This window comes from Aquila chrysaetos, chromosome 2 (assembly GCF_900496995.4).
Source record: "Aquila chrysaetos chrysaetos chromosome 2, bAquChr1.4, whole genome shotgun sequence".
In the NCBI taxonomy this organism is placed as follows: Eukaryota; Metazoa; Chordata; class Aves; order Accipitriformes; family Accipitridae; genus Aquila; species Aquila chrysaetos.
In genome coordinates this window covers 8,083,938-8,101,441 of record NC_044005.1, presented here as the reverse complement: position 1 = coordinate 8,101,441, position 17,504 = coordinate 8,083,938, and the positions used below count along the sequence as shown (strand labels likewise).

Below are 17,504 nucleotides of genomic sequence, written 5' to 3'. Positions count from 1 at the left end.
AGGAGCGTTGCTAGGAGCGTCGCTAGGAGACGGTGACGCTCTCTCCAGCACTGGCGCGACTCGAGGCCGCGGGGAAGGAGGGAGGGATGGAGGGAGGGAGGGAGGGAGGGATGGAGGGAGGGAGGGAGGGATGGAGGGAAGGAGGGAGGGAGGGAGGGAGGGAGGGAGGGAGGGAGGGAGGGAGGGAGGGAAGGAGGGAGGGAAGGATGGAGGGAAGGATGGAGGGAAGGATGGAGGGAGGGAGGGAAGGATGGAGGGAAGGATGGAGGGAAGGATGGAGGGATGGAAGGAGGGATGGAGGGAGGGAGGGAGGGAGGGATGGAAGGAGGGAGGGAAGGATGGAGGGAAGGATGGAGGGAAGGATGGAGGGATGGAGGGAGGGATGGAGGGAGGGATGGAGGGATGGAAGGAGGGAGGGAAGGATGGAGGGAAGGATGGAGGGATGGAAGGAGGGAGGGAAGGAGGGATGGAGGGAAGGATGGAGGGAAGGATGGAGGGAAGGATGGAGGGAAGGATGGAGGGAGGGAGGGAAGGATGGAGGGAAGGATGGAGGGAAGGATGGAGGGATGGAAGGAGGGAGGGAAGGAGGGATGGAGGGAAGGAGGGAGGGAAGGATGGAGGGAAGGATGGAGGGAGGGAGGGAAGGAGGGAGGGAAGGATGGAGGGAAGGATGGAGGGATGGAAGGAGGGATGGAGGGATGGAGGGAGGGAGGGATGGAAGGAGGGAGGGAAGGATGGAGGGAAGGATGGAGGGATGGAGGGATGGAAGGATGGAAGGATAGAGGGATGGAGGGCAGGATGGAGGGATGGAAGGATGGAGGGAGGGATGGAAGGAGGGAGGGAAGGATGGAAGGAGGGAGGGAGGGAGGGAGGGATGGAGGTCCCGCCACCAGGATGTTCCGCAGCGGGACGGGATGGGAAGGGACGGGGCGGGCAGGATTCCGGGCTGCCCGGTGAGCCGGAGGATGGAGCGGATGCCGCGGCTCAGAGCTGGGAACGGCAGTGAGGAGCCGCCTGGGGAGTCGCGGCAGGGGATGGGGATGTGAAACGTCAAAGCTTGGAGGGGGTCAGCCCTGCTCCGAGCCTCGGGGTTGGCTGGGGGGGGGGGGGGGCATAAAACTTCTCGTCAGGGCAGGCTGACGGAGGTACGGAGCGCAGTGGCAGCCGCAGGGGTGCCAGGTGCCCGCCGCAGCGCGGGGAGAGGGCGAGAGCTCTGTCCGCTTCAGGGCAAGGTTGGGAGAAACATAACCCAGTGCCTGGAAAGGCTGGAGGGAGCCGTGAGTCCCCTGGCAGTAAAAGAGCTGAGAGCCGAGCTCCTCTGCTCTCTGGGTCACACTTCTTTTCCCTCAGGACTTAGGTTGCTCCCTCCTTCCCCCATGCCCACCACCATATCTTGCCATCCTGTTTTTCCCCTGAGCCTTTGGGATGCCCCGGCACCGTGCCCTGGGTCGCATCCTGGGACATACACCCGTGACGCCAAAGAGGCACCGCAGCACTCTGAAACCCCACGGGCAGAAATTGGGATTGCCGGAGGAATAGAAGCCGCACAGCAAAACAACCCAAACCTCCTCCCAAACAAAACAGCAGGTCACTGTGGAGTGGGGCAGCTCCGGCATCTCAGCCAGACAGGGGGATTTTACTGCTGAGCACCCTGCTTACGGCAATAGGTGGGATATCAGACTCAGCCTACCCTCATAACCAACGGTCCAGCCAGCAAGGCTCAGAAAAAGCTTAAAAGGAGTAAGTAAAATCTTACCTGCATAAGGCAGTGTGCACAAAGAAGGGAAACCCCTTTCCCAAAGATCTTATCTCTGTACGTAGACACTGGCAGATATGAGATTACAACAGCAAAGTGGTTTTTTTTAAAACCAGTTTCTCCAGCCAGCTATGTGTAGGGGTCTTCTCTGGAAGAAGTGTGCCACTTCTAGACATGGAAAAGGAGCTATCCTATCCTATCCTATCCTATCCTACTACTGAAGGTGACTCAAACGCTCAGCCAGTGCGAAAACCAAGGCAAGGTGCTATGGGAACACGTTCATTTTGGCAGCATCTGAAGCTGCTGGGCAATCCCCTGTTCTCTTGTGATTTGGAAGATGGGTGCCTCACACACGTCGTATCTGGGCATGTCCTTGCTGGTAGGACACACAGAGCTCTCCTCCCTCTGGTTGCTCCAGGGTCTCTGTGAGGGTTCTGCAGAGCAGCATGCACCAGGCTTAGTCCTCCTCTCTCTTACACAGTGGGAATGAAGGCACACTTCATTTGGCATTCACACGATCAATATCTCCTCCAGATTTTAACAAACTGGGTCTTGGCAGGCCTGAGTCCCAGCTAACATACATCAACACAGCAGCCTCAAACCAGTCACTCCATTGACTTTCAGTAGCTGGTTGTATTTGGTACTCAGTATGCACTGACACGCACGTGCACGCACACAGCTCCTCTTGGTCTTTGCAGTTTGAGAAAAGATCAGTCACAGCCATATACTTATTTCAAATTATCTCTGAAGCTCTGCTTCTTTTATTGAGAAGCCAAATGAACTCAAACTAATTTCAAATTTGAATTTTCTAGGACAATAGGAAGGCACTGGAATTTAATTGATTTTGATTACCTGCCTTATTATTATGCTGCCAGTAGCGATAGTTCAGGTTGGTGTAATTTTAAATTTACTGTGAGATGAATCTGACATTTCTCTGCTGCTGAATAGAGGACTTGAGCGATTCTTCAGCTCTTCACAAAGATGTCATAATTAATTCAGTAATATCACTTCTGTAAGCAGAGAGAGAAAAGGAAGACACAGAAGCACCTACTCTGAGTGTAAGAGCTGAATGAACAAGAGGCTTACTTACTCCAGTCTTCCTGAAACTGATTGTATTTTTTTCTAACTTTCAACACAATTCCTGCTGCAAAGACATATCTTCCCCTCTCCTGTCAGCCCACAAGTAGGACTTACTAGCTGGCAATAATTTACAGCCAAAAGGTCAGCTAATCTTTCCCCAGTTGGCTCCAAGAAGCATTTCCATCCCTTGATCAGCCCAGAGCAAATTCTTCTGCAATCCAAGTCTAGCTGCTTTTGTTTGTCCCCTTTCTGAGGGGGCAGAGAACACAGGGAAAGGGATCCCTTGCCAGTATAAACCAGCATTGCTCTGCTGGCTGAAAGGGACCTCCATCAAGACGAAGAGCAGATGCTCCATCCCACCCTACCCCATCCTAACTCATTCCCTTCCTCTTGCCATGGGAGCACGAGAGATCACATTCCCCCCTCATCCAAAGAGGAGCTTTCCCCTCTGCCAGGGATGCTGGTCGGGAATCACTGCCCAGCTGGAGCACACGATGTTTTAATGCAATGGAAATTAAACAGAACCGTGAACTGGGACCAAAGTCTCTATTGACAGTGATATTATTTGAAAAGATAAGACTTTAAATGTGTACTGCACAAGATAAAACCTGGACAGGCAGACAATAGAAGAGTAGCTTTTCTTCTTTTTTTCGGTTTTTTTTTTTTTTTTTTTTTTTTAGTCTTTTGAAAGCAAGATTGCCTAGCATAGTCAGTGCTGTAATAAATATATGTTTTTAAATGGTTTAGAGCAATTGGGAATATAAAACCCCAGAACATTAGCATTTACTTTACTTTAACTGCCTCACAGAATTAGAAAAAAATCAGTTCCTTCATTTCAAAGCAGTTACATCTCCTCAAGCCAACTGTTAAAGAAAAATGAATTAAATTAATGTGCCCTTTTGAATTTAAGCACCAAACATTCAGAAGATGTGTGTATAAAAGCACCAGTCCTCCAGGCAGCATATACCTACACACACGCTGTATTTCTAAACATAGCATGCAGAAGGTATTTTCAAAAGATAAAACGTACCTGAAATGTTTAGCATTTGTACCTGAAATGCTGAGCAGTTTCAGATGTGAGGAGTTGCATCCTGGACCAATTTTTATCCCTGGTCTGGCCCGCTCAGCTGCCTCCAACGGACAAAGACCCTCAAAGGCTTTCCCAGCCGTTGGCTTCTCACAGCAAATGGAGACAAGCAGCTCCAGTTTCTGGACCCTGTTCATGTCTCCCAACGGCTGGCCAACCTTGGAGGGACCGGATGACTTGGGAGGCTAATCCTGCCTGCGCCTAAAACGCAGCCTTTGCATTTCATCCTAAAACACCGGTTCTTTCTCCTTCTGTTTTTCCTGTACTAGAACTCTATTTTTCTGCTCTATCTTCCAATTCATTGTACAAGAAAATTTGTCAGTATTTTAAAATCTGTTAATTTTTTTTGACATTTTTACTTTTAAAAAAGCTTCAGAAACAAGCTGAGGAAGAGCAGAACTAATGAAGCCCATTTTCCTACAAATTTGTGCTCTTTATCCCCTCCATCCTCCCCACCACCACCAACCAAGTTCCACCACGTCCCCTGGGACACATCCAACTCAACCAGAGACAGCACAAGAGGCAGCACACACTGTCACTGCTCCGGAGCTGCATGCCATGGTGATAGTCCAGCTGACCGACCCTTGGCCATCAAACCTACATCTTTGTGCTTCTCTGTAAATGATCCTCTGCTGGGTGACAAAATTTGTAGAAGCCTAATTGCCTTTGAGACAGTTACCCTCTTTCAAATGTGATTGAAATTGGCCAACCTGTTCAAAAACGATGATGGTGGGGGACAGACTGGTGAGGAGACAGATGGCAGACAGCTCAGCTTCTTTAGCCTCAACTGAGCTGATTGAGAAGTGGGAATGCTTTCACTCTCATGAAAAATGATATCACTCTTCTGTTGAAATTCAAAACTTAGTTTCCCGACATTAAAAATGTGACTTTTCCAACTGGTCAAAATTAGGATGACATCAGGGATGTCTTGGCAAAACAATACTTGGTGCTTCGCCAAGGAATGAAGCTGCTCTGAGTAAGGAATTAAAATGCAGCTGGAGGAAGAATAGGATAATCAAAACAGTAAAACAAAACAGAGCCGGGAGCCCGGCGAGACCCACACGTGCTCATGCTGAACAGCAGGCGTCCCAGCAAGAGCAGCAACAAGTGGATGGCTAAGCCCACCGTCGTATTTGCACGGCGGTGTTGTACACCAAGCATGTAGAAAGCCTGAGTATTTTACCACCAATTTTATGAGCTGCGCTGCCCAAATCTTGGCACCAAGACATGTGGCCTGTTCCCCGCTCTCCCCGAGTTCAGTGCCAGCAACTTCACCATAGCGTGTGCCGAGCTTGCATGGGGACACAGGCAAGTCTGCCCGGAGGAATAAAACCCACTCTGGTTAGCCCTGCGCTGGTGATCGGTCTGAGAAAACCCACGCACTGTGAAAATACCGCCGGCTCCTTTGTCACCACACATTGGCCGAGGATATCCCCACAAGGACATCGCGAGGCTGTGGGCACAGCGAAGCCAGTGCGGTGTCCCCAGCGGTGCCCATGTCCTCTAGAGTAATTGCCGGTACCCCTCGGTGTTGGGTTTACATGGGAGAAATAGGGTGGAGCTGGCAGGGGAACTGAGGCCGGTTGACGGGCAGGGTGAATTTTTAAGTGGTTTTCAGAAAAATGCATGGGGTGAAACCAATGTCATGAATCATCAGGCCAGGAAAGCGCTGCCCTGGTACCGACTCGGGCCATGGTACCGACGCGGGCCATGCCACCGCCTCGGCAGCAGCGCCCACCCGAGCTCGCAAACCCCAGAGCAGCTCGCAGACAGCGCCTGGTTCTGCAGATCCCCCTCTGAGCCCAGAAGAGCTGCCGGGGGGCTGAGCGCAGCCCGGAGCAAACCCCCAGCCCCACCTCTGCAGCCAGCCCTGCTGCCGAGGTCTCCAAAAATGTCGAACTTCCCCAGCACTTTCCCACCCCCACCCCTCTGAGCTAAGCCTGGTTGTCCCACCAACGTTAGTCCTTAGCAAAACACGTATTTCATCACCAGTTTGCACCAAGGAGGGTGAGATTTTCTGAACTCCCTCGTGTCTCTCTGAGCCTCCCGGCGTACCCCATTTCCCCACCGTCTTTCCGATGAAGGGCTCTGCTGGGTTTCCCGTGTACCCAGAGGCGGCTCATATCAGCCACCGTTACTGAGACTTCCAGGGACTGAAGCTACCAACCGTCACCAGAAAAAGAAACTCTATTTCTGGGCTGGTCCTGGAAAGCCAGCCCTGCGGATGCCAGCAGGGATTCAGAAATCGTGGTTTCTCATGTCTCCCTCAAAGACGGCACTGCTATTCTGAGAGGAACAAACTACCCCCAGTTCAAAATCACCGTTTTGGAAATTTTTTTTAGCTTCTGTCTTTCTCTGTCTTAACATAGGCATAGATTACAACTGCGACCCGGCAGAAGTATACCACGCGCACAAATACATCATGATCAAAGGTACACGCGAGCATAAGTGGCCACCAGATAAAGCCATAGCCCTCACTGCTGCAGCGATGTGCCTGGCCTCCCATCAGCCCGGTTTCAGGTCTCCAGCCCAACGCTTGAGCTCTTACCTCTGTTGCCAAAGCGAGACGCATCCACCCCGTGGCCACCCCAACCGCTACGGGGGCATCCCTCAGTGTCCCATACATACCGCCAGGATGCCAACAAAGCTGGTATCTACACACAGGAGACACATTGGTGACGCCGACCCACACGTGCCCTGGTGCAGGTACCAACACGTCCACGGGCGTACAGGAGAAACGACGGCGGGGGGACCACCGCAGAGTTGGGTGCGAGGGGCTGCTCCCCCAACTCCTGCCGGGGGCTGGGTGAGAGACCGGGGAGCAGCAGACACCCAACGCATAGCCAGCACTTTTCCTTCCCCACGTAGGGGTGGCTGAAAGGCAGTATACACGTGGAGGCAGATGCAGCGGGGCATGGGAACCTCTTCAGTCCCCCCAAGCCCCCCAGCAGCCTCCGCCTGCTGCCGCAGGGCCCCTCTGTCCGTGCGGACGGACAGGGGGACCAAGGAGGGGGGATATTTCCCATTCCTCCCAGTTATGCATTATGCACTGGACACCTGCATCTTTGTTCTGAGCAAAACACGTCCACCTCTCCTAGATGCATATTCACTCGGTTCTGCCACATCACGAACAAAAAGGAAGATACGCCGGTTTTGCATGTGTACATGAGCCATCTGCTTCTATTTTATTGATAAAAACCTGCAACAACAGCGTTCACCATAACAAAATAAGACTGTTTCTAAGGTGTGGATGGTTGTATGTGTGTGTGGATAATTTCAGCCCAGAATTCTGCAGAAGCTGGGTTTAATGCTTTTTTTCCCAGTCAGATATCATCTAGACATTAGTATTCGTAACGCAGCATATAATTAGCGAGAGGCAATATATTGTATGATCATGCACGTTAGCACTTAAGTAGAATAAAAATGTTTCATTGTCAAGTACATGAAAAGCTAAGAATAAACCCGTACCACTCTTCCTGTTGAATATCCAAACATCTTTTCATCGTATTTTTTATCTTTTTTATCATGGTTTTGTACTTCAGATATCTCTTTCAATCACACACACAGCAAGCGAAATGATGCTCATACCATTCTCGTGGCCTCACCAGTCAGTATCAGCCATTTATTAACTAGAACGAAGGTACAATTTTCAGTGCAAATCTTTGAACTTTACAAAAGTGAAAAGGGTACAGGAATTTGTTTCTTATAAGCTTCACAATATGAACAATTCTCCTTTTATAGATGTATTTATCATAAAAATAATTCAGCAATAAATTCAAGCTCTAGAAGACTTGCTTTTGCACCGACAGAAGTTAGGGACCTGGTATTTTTATTAATTTGTCTGTATTGTTATTATTTAGAGTGATCGATTTATAGATAAATTTTGTGCTTGTGCATCTCAGGCTGGGAAAGGAGAGCTGAGATCTTTATTAGTCCTGATGCACCCTCAGCCACAGGGCTGAATTACGCAGAATACCAACCAGCTTGCTCCCTGCCCATGGTTTGTGCTGGGGATACGACAGCAACGAAAGGAAAAAAAACCTTAAAGGCGGATTATTCTACTAAACCCCTACCAGGAGGGAGATGCAGTAAGTAGGCTTACAACGTTGTCCTGCGGCAACGTACCCCAGCAGCGACGGATGTCCACCCACAAAGCTGGTGGAGGGGAAGGACTACCATGTCATAGGGCGTGTGGAGGAAAGAGGAGATGCACACACACACCTCAGCCACTGTCCAGCTGTGAGTGCAGCAGTGAGATGACAAAAACATATACCTGCCAGAAATGGTATATCGTTCCAATATAGAAAGAAGCCAATACACACTAAAAATGACTTATTACATACAGTATATTTAAATCAACAGCCAAATATACACTGAGATGTGCTTCATGCAAATGCCTGGGGGCACTCTACCACAAAAAAAACATTTTTATATATACACATATAAATGCCACGCAGTATTTAAATGCTAAGTCTACCAAATGATTACTTCATTTACTCTTCTTGACAAACAAAACCCTCTGCTGGGAAAAAGTCAATGAAGTTACAGCTGAGAATACAAGCCCAGCAAGACAAAAACCACAGCAGTGCCAGCAGAGGACTACGGGAGAGATGCGGTACCTGTTTAATTGGAAAACTTGTGCTTGAGGTGCCACGTAGTGACAGCAAGAGATTGGAGGACAGGTTTTATCCTGAGCACCATGAACATAAAATATTGCTACCAGGCGTGGACCTGACTTGGAGCAGACCTCTATAGATACTAATGACAGGATGGGAGATGCGATGGTGGAGATGGTGTGAAGGAAAAGCACCTGGAAAGTGTTAACAAGACACAACAGGGATGAGGAAAGCTGGCAAAATTAGATGACTTTTCCCAGCTGCTAATGAAGAGAGAAATTTGCAATGTTCTCCTAAGTCTGAGAAATGAAGGGAGAGGGAAGTATTTGGCACAATAAAATGCCCCCCCTGGAGGTCAAGGCTAATTAATGGTTGTGGGACTCAGGAAAGAATTTAGCTTTTGTCTGAATCCTGAATCCTTCTCGTTCTTCGCCCATGGCCAAGATCAGCTTTTCATCTCTTGTTACTCAATGAGACCATCCCACGCTGGATATGATGTTACAGGGGATAGACACTTCCAGAGTATTTGGTATCTATTTGGTGGTCACCTATTACAGCCAGGAGGAAACTCAATAGCCAGGAGGTGATGTCCTCACTTCCTTGCACCTGCAGCTGCCCAAGGAGCTGTGACTTCTGTTAAACCACTTTTGTTAAGTAAAACCCAATGATGTGCTTTCCAATTTTCTAAAGAGATGAGCAACTAACAGGTCCGAATGGAGCTCCATAGCTCCCATGTGGCTTTTGGGTCTCTTCTTCAACTTTTTCCAACCTTAGCTGCCTAATACTCACTGGATGCAACATGGTGACCATACAGTTTGTTGTTATGCAAGATCATACAGACTACCACAGCCTACCTGCATCGCTGCCAAGCGGCAGACTTCCTCCTGCTTCAACAGTGGTTTCAACTTGTAGGATTCAGGTTTTTATGTCCCTGTGATGGGCAATACTGAAATCCCATGCAGGTTCCCAAATTAGGATCAAAAAAGTCTCAACACTGGACTTTTATCTGCCTTCTACAAGCACTGAGTTTTCCCTGCACTGTGTGTAAAGACCTCTCCAGTGACAGAGCTTTGCTCAGGCTGTTCAGCTCTGCAGCAAGATCTCAAAATTCATCCTCCCATGACAAAGTCAGGAGCAGAAGGGGAAAAAAAAAATCTCACCTTCAGCCTTCTATTTTGAGGGAGCAGCACAGGGAGAGCCCAGCGCACAGCTCTCCTCTTACACCCTCATTTGTACAGATGGCTTGTGTGGAGAAGAGAGGGATTGTAACGCTAGAAGAGATGAATGGTATCTACCAAGTTCTTTATCCAGGCTACAGTCAGTATTGACCTATATCTGCTTCATAAAGGTGAAAAAACATGGATAGCTGTGTGGGTTGAGCAGGAACATCTTCCTGCTGCCAGCTGGCAAACAGCTTGGGGATTACAGCATAAGGATTAATAGCCTTTGTCATTTGTAAGTGCAGATGCTAACCTTACTCACATGACAGACTGATCTTCTTTGGATTCTGTGCCTGTTTGCTGTTCCAGAAAGATGACCTTGGGCTGCTGTGAGAGACAAAATATTTACACATTCATTTCTTCAGGCCTACAGCGTAGGCTGCAGGAAGACACGAGCTCACTCTGCACCGAAAAAAAAGAAGAAAACCTAACTTGTATGCCTTCAGCAGATCTGGAGCTAAGGAATCATGCAGAGAAACTGGGTTTCAGCTAAAGCTTGATGCCACTGCAGCCCGGCTGTGCTGCTTTCTGGAGTACAGAGCGAGCAAAGTCCCAGGTCTACGGCAGCACAAGCACACCGAGAGCCTTCCCTCCCCACCACCTTCCCGGCCACTGCTTGGAGTTTTCATTTCTTGCATGACAGCTTGTTAAATCTGCACCAGATTCCAAATAAACACATAAACCAGCTATGTTGGATTATCCTGTATGTCTTTCCAAGCTTTAGGATCTGTCAGCTTCTGGCTGCTTTTATCACAGAAGCAGATCAGCTGGGAGCCAGCATCAGTGCCTGGGGTATGCGAATGTATTTGCTGGGGTAGTGCACGCTGAAGGGAAAACCTGCCTCATTCAAAGTGTGAGCTCTTCTACAAGCCCTGGCTGCTTTTTTTTCCCCTCAAACCATAGTTGCAAACATCACAGTTAGTGCATTTTAAATGGAAAGCGGATGCTCCTGCATACTAATTCCTTCAGGCTCTGTTGTCCTTTTACAGAACACGATGCCTACAAAAAAAAGAAGCAAGCAAGTACAGAACAGGTTGTTTCCTCTGTCATTAACTCGGTCCACACTGAGGTGAACGGGTGTCACTACTTTGTAATTATTAAAGTATCACAGCCCAACCAACAAGCTTCAAACTCCACAAGTGCACTAGAGAGCAGGGAGGCGAGGTCTTGATCGTGAGCATCATAACTTTAAGATGACCCCTCCAGGAGTCAGGTCCCCTTGAGCCTGGGGATAATGCAATAGGGAAGGCCATATTCTTTGCTCAGCCTTTCTGTCCACCACCTTTCGTGCTGAAGGGCAGAAGGCAGCTGAGAGGCAGAGAGATGAAGTGCAGTGATCATACAGATTAAAGATGATGATAAATATGGGAGTGGAAAGAAAGCTCTGCAGGCACACTAGCTCCAAGGTCATCACCAGCTTCAACTGAAGGAGAAAATGAACTGCCACCAGAGGAAATGCCTGCTCTTCTGCCAAGCTGCCACCTTAGGCTTTATGCTAGATAAATGATCAATAGCAGCTGGCAGCCTTTGGTTCTGTGCATCCAAGAACATCTAAAGACACTCATGACTGAAGATCAGTCGACTATGTAAAGCACCAAATAACTTCTTGGGATCTGCAGCCGCTAAAAATATATCCAAGTATTGTCCGTGTGTCCCAGCAGCTGCACAACCCACATTACCCTGCAAGGGAAACGCAGACAAGCCAGAGGGACAGGAGCAAGCAGGCAACAGCAGGGTCCAGGTAATTAAAGACACTGGTAAAAAGGAAACCTAAACAAATCAAATGATGTAGCAAACCATCCAGATAAAGCCTCTACAAATGGGCACTTCAGTAAGCTATAGCTGTAGCTCACTGGGCTAAAAGAGGTACTCATTTCTGTGGGCATCAGTTGAAAGTCAGCATTATTACAGGGAATATAAACGTGGTGAGATCATTCTGTTCTGTTGTCGATACACATTAAAAACAAAAAAATAAAATAACAGCAGAAAGCCTAGCAGGACAGGGGCGTGCTGGCTGGAGAGGGACCAAGGAAGGAACAGACTGCAACTAGCTGAATGCCACTGTTCGAGATACAGAGATGTATCCAGTTGCCCACAATATTCTGGGCTTACGCCAGTGTAGTTAGTTCCTTCCCACACAATGGTTTTGTGGGTTTTCAGGCTTTTTTTTTTTTTTCTAAGAGAAGAAAATTCAAATAAGCTATAAGGGGATCCCAGACAGTGGTGTCAAAAAGGGATGAATTATCTTAGAAAACATGAGTGCATTAGAAAACCTCCATAATCTGGACTTGCAAGTGCCCGAGGATTCTCAGAACCGGGTCAGCTGTTCCTTTCCTGCTTGCTGAACTCGCCGTGGCCTTCCCACAGCTCTTCTCCCCACCTGGAGCCCCACAGAAGCCGAGATCAGGCATCAGCATCGGCATCCACGTGGAGCAGAGATCAGGCATCAGCATCGGCATCCACGTGGATGGAGGCCAGTGGAGCATCCAAGGGCCCCAGGAGTCTACTGATCACTGCCAACTGAGAGCCAACTGCAAGTCAAGATTCCCAAGGAATGGAAACCTTTCTGGAAATTCAGGCTTGTCAGCCACTTCCCAAGGAAACAAGGGGTTAAAGCAGTGACTGAAAGGGCAGTGGTATTTACATAAGAAAGACCATGAGCACAAGCCCAGCTTGTATCAATATTAGCAATGACTAATTCAATCTGTCAATGGGAAGAATTACAGGAGCTCTGGAATATGGGAGAGCTGCTACAAAGCCTTCATTGAACAGACAGTCAATACTGAAAAGAAAAATAAAGCACAAAAGCAAAAAAAAAAAATCCCAAAATACAGGTAGCAAGCATGAGCACCCCCAGCACCGTGTTCATCCCAAGATTCCTAAATTCATCCATTGCTTCAGTAGGAACTTAACGAACCCCACAAATGCACTGCTCAAGGCACAGATGTGCCAACAGGTTTAGCAGCAGCTCCAAAACCCCAGTGCTCCCCTCGCTTCATCCCTTTTCCCTTCCCTCCAAATTCTTCTGGTAAAACATCAAGCCAAAATGTTGTTGCAAGGATGCAACAACCTGCTTCCATCAGAGTGCAAAGTTTTAACATGTGCTCAGATATTAACTTACTCCAAGTAATCTATTTTCACTTGCTTTCCTCTGACTCTCAATACGCTACACTGAAATTATATATTAAAATTCAATTCCCTTAATGCTGTATGTTCAGAAAAGATCTTGATGTGAGAACAGCATGGAAGTCCAAAACCAGTTTACTGCATTGCTTTTTAAAACTATCTTTTCCAAGGATTTTTTTTTTATCACACTATTATAAAGCTAGGTTATCTTCAGCTCACTGCTGAAACATATTATCAACTTACACTTTTCCCTTAGCTAATCAGTAAGCATAAGCAACACTTTGCAGGTTCAAGAAATTATGAAGAGAATCTCAGTAAGCTTATTATACACAGACATCCCAGATAATAAAATTACTTAGAAACACTTGTATATACATTTTATGCAGTTCAGGAAAAAAGATGCAGAGAATTGAAAACAACTGAAATCAGCAAATGCACGTTTTGAATTGGGCTGTTTCCTTTACTTCTTTTCCAGAAGAAAAGTACATGATAAAAAAACATTTCTATTCTGCTGGTTACCACTCAAATACTCATTTTCTCTTGCATTGGTAATACAGCAGCATTAACAGTGCAGTCAAAACTGTATTTGTTTGCTGAGCTGCATTTGGGTTAGATCCTGCTTTGTGATACAAAGCCCCAATAGTGCAAAGCAGATATTATTCCAGCTTATCTAGGCAGTGGAGGACATCCCTCCTGCATAGGATACCCATCAGTCTCACCGGAAAAATGATGCTCAGACAGGTAAGTGATAAGACTATATAAAACCATGGCCTGTAGAATAATTTGTATCACCTATACCAGAAGTCCTTCTACATGCAGATTATTCTGTCTGCCTCATGAGGACAGACAAAGCCTGTGTGTATGACACCAAGTGATAACCTGTGTGTATCACACCACTGCCCCGCAGGGTCTGGCTAGCCTGGATGTGATGCAAACCAGCACTGAGGTTCAATTTTGGTCAAACAGCCAGTGCCGAAATATGCACTAGTTAGTTTTGCACAGCACCGTTGAAGGGAAGGAGACAGCTGTGGTGCAACAGGAGGCAGAATTTGGTGCCAGGTCTCAGTAAATGACAAAAACAAAACATGAAGTGATTCAGTACAGACAAACCTTTTCAGGAAAATATTTCCCGTGTCTTGCAGGAATGGGCAAATGCCAGTCCTCTCTTAGAGAGCGTGGGGAACAGGAGACTGGGCACCTGATAGTATTGGAAGATCTCAGCACCCTACTGCCTATGTACCATCACTAGACTAGACAATTAACATCCTCTGCTGTGTCACGTACAGCATCGCAACAGCTAACAACTGCTAAACTTTCAGTAGTCAAGTAGCAGACAAAGACATGTCCCCTATCCATCGTCTCCATGACTCCAACTCGCAGAGACAGGAAAAAAGATTAAAATGGAAAATGACAATATAGTCTGAAAAGTAACTACATAGAAGTGTCATCACCTCATCCAGCAAGCCTGCTCCTTGCATTGTTTTCCGTTAGAGGCAGGAAGCGTAATATTTTTCTCTGATGTTAGTTCAGCAGAGCCAGCAGCCCCTCTAGGGGGGTCCCCCGGATCCTACTCCTTGCCTGCAGGAGAGCTCGCCCCGAAGATGAGGTGACATGGTCTGGCATCCTCTACTGCTCAGTGTGCCAAAAACGGTCCCCTTTCAGAGCCCGAAAAGATACTACAGGATAGCACATTTGAAGAAGAGCCCTCAGCAAACTGAGTTGTGCTTAACTGGATCACAGAGAAATCACAGATCTAAAGCTTTCCTGTGTAATGCTCACAGAAATGCTTTTCTGAATGAACCTTACTTCTAAAAAAAAAAAGTAACACATGGGCAAAACAATGATGCAGAAAAGAGTGATTCAGGCACAAAGGTGGATGTGCAGCTTGTTCTGGTCTTTTTTGGTATTCATGATGACAGAAGCCATGAACTTCAATTAAGCATCTAAACATGCACTGTATAATTGTAATATAAAACTGATGCTAGTTATCTCTCGTGCAAACCTATGGCAACGCAGGCTAACAAGTGCACAGGATGCCTAATTAAAAATACTGGTAGTGTTTAGTCCTAATATCAATTGTTAGTACAGGAGAACGGTAGTAATGTCTAGGCACTTAAAAGTTGACAGAGAATTCAAGAGTGCTTTCCCATGCTGCCTGAAAAATATATCATCCAGTCTACAGTGGTATCAAATGCTTATTTCTAGGACTTAGAAACACAATAATAAAAGGGAGAGAATGTGATCTGCATGCAGGTTAGCCTTTCTGGGAGCTATCTGCGTGTCAAGAATATTTGCAAACTTCATTAATATAAATAAGAGGAGGGAGGGAGGAGACAGTTTACCCCAGAAGAAAGCAGCATCAAAATCAGTCTGTGATGATTAAGCCTATGACAAAATGAGCAAGACACTAACCAAGGAAAGGATTTTGTAGGTATTCCCATTCCTTCTCCCTAGGGTTAATTATTTGAATGTAGAAAAATGCAGGACAACCTGGAAAGATGGGAACTAAACTTGCTTCCCAGGCCTTTCCACCTTTAATACCCATGACTGCTGACACCGAAGTCAGGTTAAAGCATACGTGACCTGTCAGAGCACGGTGCTTGCCATGGGATAGCTGTTTTCTGCTGACTGAGAACAAGGGAAGACAGCCCATAGTCCCAGGACCCTCAGGCTGCCCTGGTAACCACTAGGACTCCAGTAGTGTGTGCCACCTGCAGACCTGCGTCCCTTTTGATTCCTTCATTTCCTGCCAATGACTTTGCTCTTCTTCTCCACTGCTGTTCTGACCCATGGAAATCCAGCCGATCATCTCTTTGCGCTTCATGCTGCGCCTGTTGTATATGGAGATCATTAGCGTGACATCAGAGAGCTGGAAGAGGGCAACCTGGAAGATGAAAGTTTCCTTGTAGACAGGGTTGGGCTGTCCTCGACGGATGGAGGTCTTGCAGCGAGACATCTCCTGACCCACAGAGTTGCGCAGGCAGAGCTTTCCATAGGTGTCTAGGACAAAAAGAGGAAATAATATGTTTGGCACAGGTGACAGATTAAATAAAAGCCCCAAGCGGTCAAAAAACCACCAAAAAAACCTCCAAATAGACCAGCTTTGTCTGCAGTGAATAACAGATGAGGGCTGGACTGCTCTCTTTAGTAAAATCCATGGGGTGAGAAGCAGCAGGTGCAAGCACCTCTTGGATTTCCTCATATTCAGCTGGGGAGAAAAAGGAAGGAAACTGATGAATGTTTCAGCCATGCTCTCTTGGAAAGAGCAGGAAATCTGGTTCCCAAGCCTAGCAAACCTAAGACTAATTGAAACTATGAGCATCTCTGTGGATTCTCCACATCAGACGGTGTGTCTGCACCTTCCCTTCTTCTCCCTCACAATCAAGCTTCATTCGGGCTGTCTTACCAGGACTTCCCTTGGCTGCACTTGCCTCTCCACCACTCTCCTTTGGAAGAATGCCTCTATGACCTATTATTTGAGATAGATAGCAAACACAAAGGGTCCTGAAAAAGAGGAAAAGGAAACCTGCATACACAGTGAAATTACTTGATCTCACATGATAGTTTCAAGGCTTTTTCCAAATTCTCATCTTACTTTTTCGGTGGACTCGAGGTCAATTTTATTCACTGTTTAAGTCAATACAAGGAGGAAAAATGCTTAGCAGATACAGGGAAGGGATGGTCCAAGTCAGTGTTCCTGTAAATCCACCCCTAAAACTCTTGCTACCTCCTGTATTAATTAGTTCACCTCTGTTATGTGGTCCCTAATACTGTGGTCTCAGGCAGAGAGAGCTCTGTGGTCCAAGTGCTCCAAAGACCCAGCTCAGTGTAAGTTTTCACCTCACTCTGCACGTGACAATAACAGATCCCTTGGCTAGAAAAGTCCCCTCCTAATCCCTTCATAATCTGTGCCTGGGTTTCTGCAAGTGAGTATTATTTCAGAGTGTGCTGAAGATAGGAAATAAATAACAAGCCTCCGTCTCTTGTCTACAGCATGTCTATCCTCTTCTGTTCCCGTTTGATGTGCTATTTTACGCACTTATCTACTGAGCAACACAAGGTGTGAAATTACACTTCAGGTGTGAAAACACTTCTGTGTCTCCAAAGCAGGGCTTTCCGCTCCTCTCAAACTGTTCCACTGAAAAAGCTGTCAGGAGACTGACAATCGAGGAGCAAATTGTGAGCCTGCACAGCTGTACAGCTATCAAGTTACTGCGGGGAAAGTTCAGTCCAATCATTAATTGGGGGTGCCAGCTTGGCTCCCAGTGTAACACCGGAGATGAAGAAGATCTTGCCAACAAAGACCTACTCGTTAGAAAAGCAGAGCTCTGACATGAAATAGTTTCCTGATTTTATCTGGGAAGGAAGGAACTGCTTTATCAAGAGGTTGACTAATTCCCACAATAATATTCAATGTTGGTGGTGCTGAGGGACTGAAATCTGTAACAACTTCAGACCCATCAGAAACACAATGCCCAAGAGAGGACTCTCTCTTCTAGCTCGACTCAGTGTGAAACCACGCAAGATAACTACCAGACACAATCTCTTGCAGTACTCATAGAGATGTCACTTTGCTTTGCACTGACAAACCATAACATGCACTGAAGCATTCCTCATGT

General features: G+C 47.1%; 1 protein-coding gene across 7 annotated transcripts in view; it reads right to left on the bottom strand.

The window, feature by feature from the left end:
- Positions 1-7,074: 7,074 nt before the first annotated feature.
- SYT16 (synaptotagmin 16) overlaps positions 7,075-17,504 on the bottom strand; it is a 75,110-nt gene continuing 64,680 nt past the window's right edge. For all 7 annotated transcript variants that reach the window (XM_030002184.1, XM_030002135.1, XM_030002175.1 and 4 more), the window contains one exon: positions 7,075-15,885. In XM_030002184.1, the coding sequence (XP_029858044.1) occupies positions 15,572-15,885 (314 nt within the window). In that variant the 3' untranslated portion in view covers positions 7,075-15,571. The remainder of the gene's footprint in view (positions 15,886-17,504) is intronic.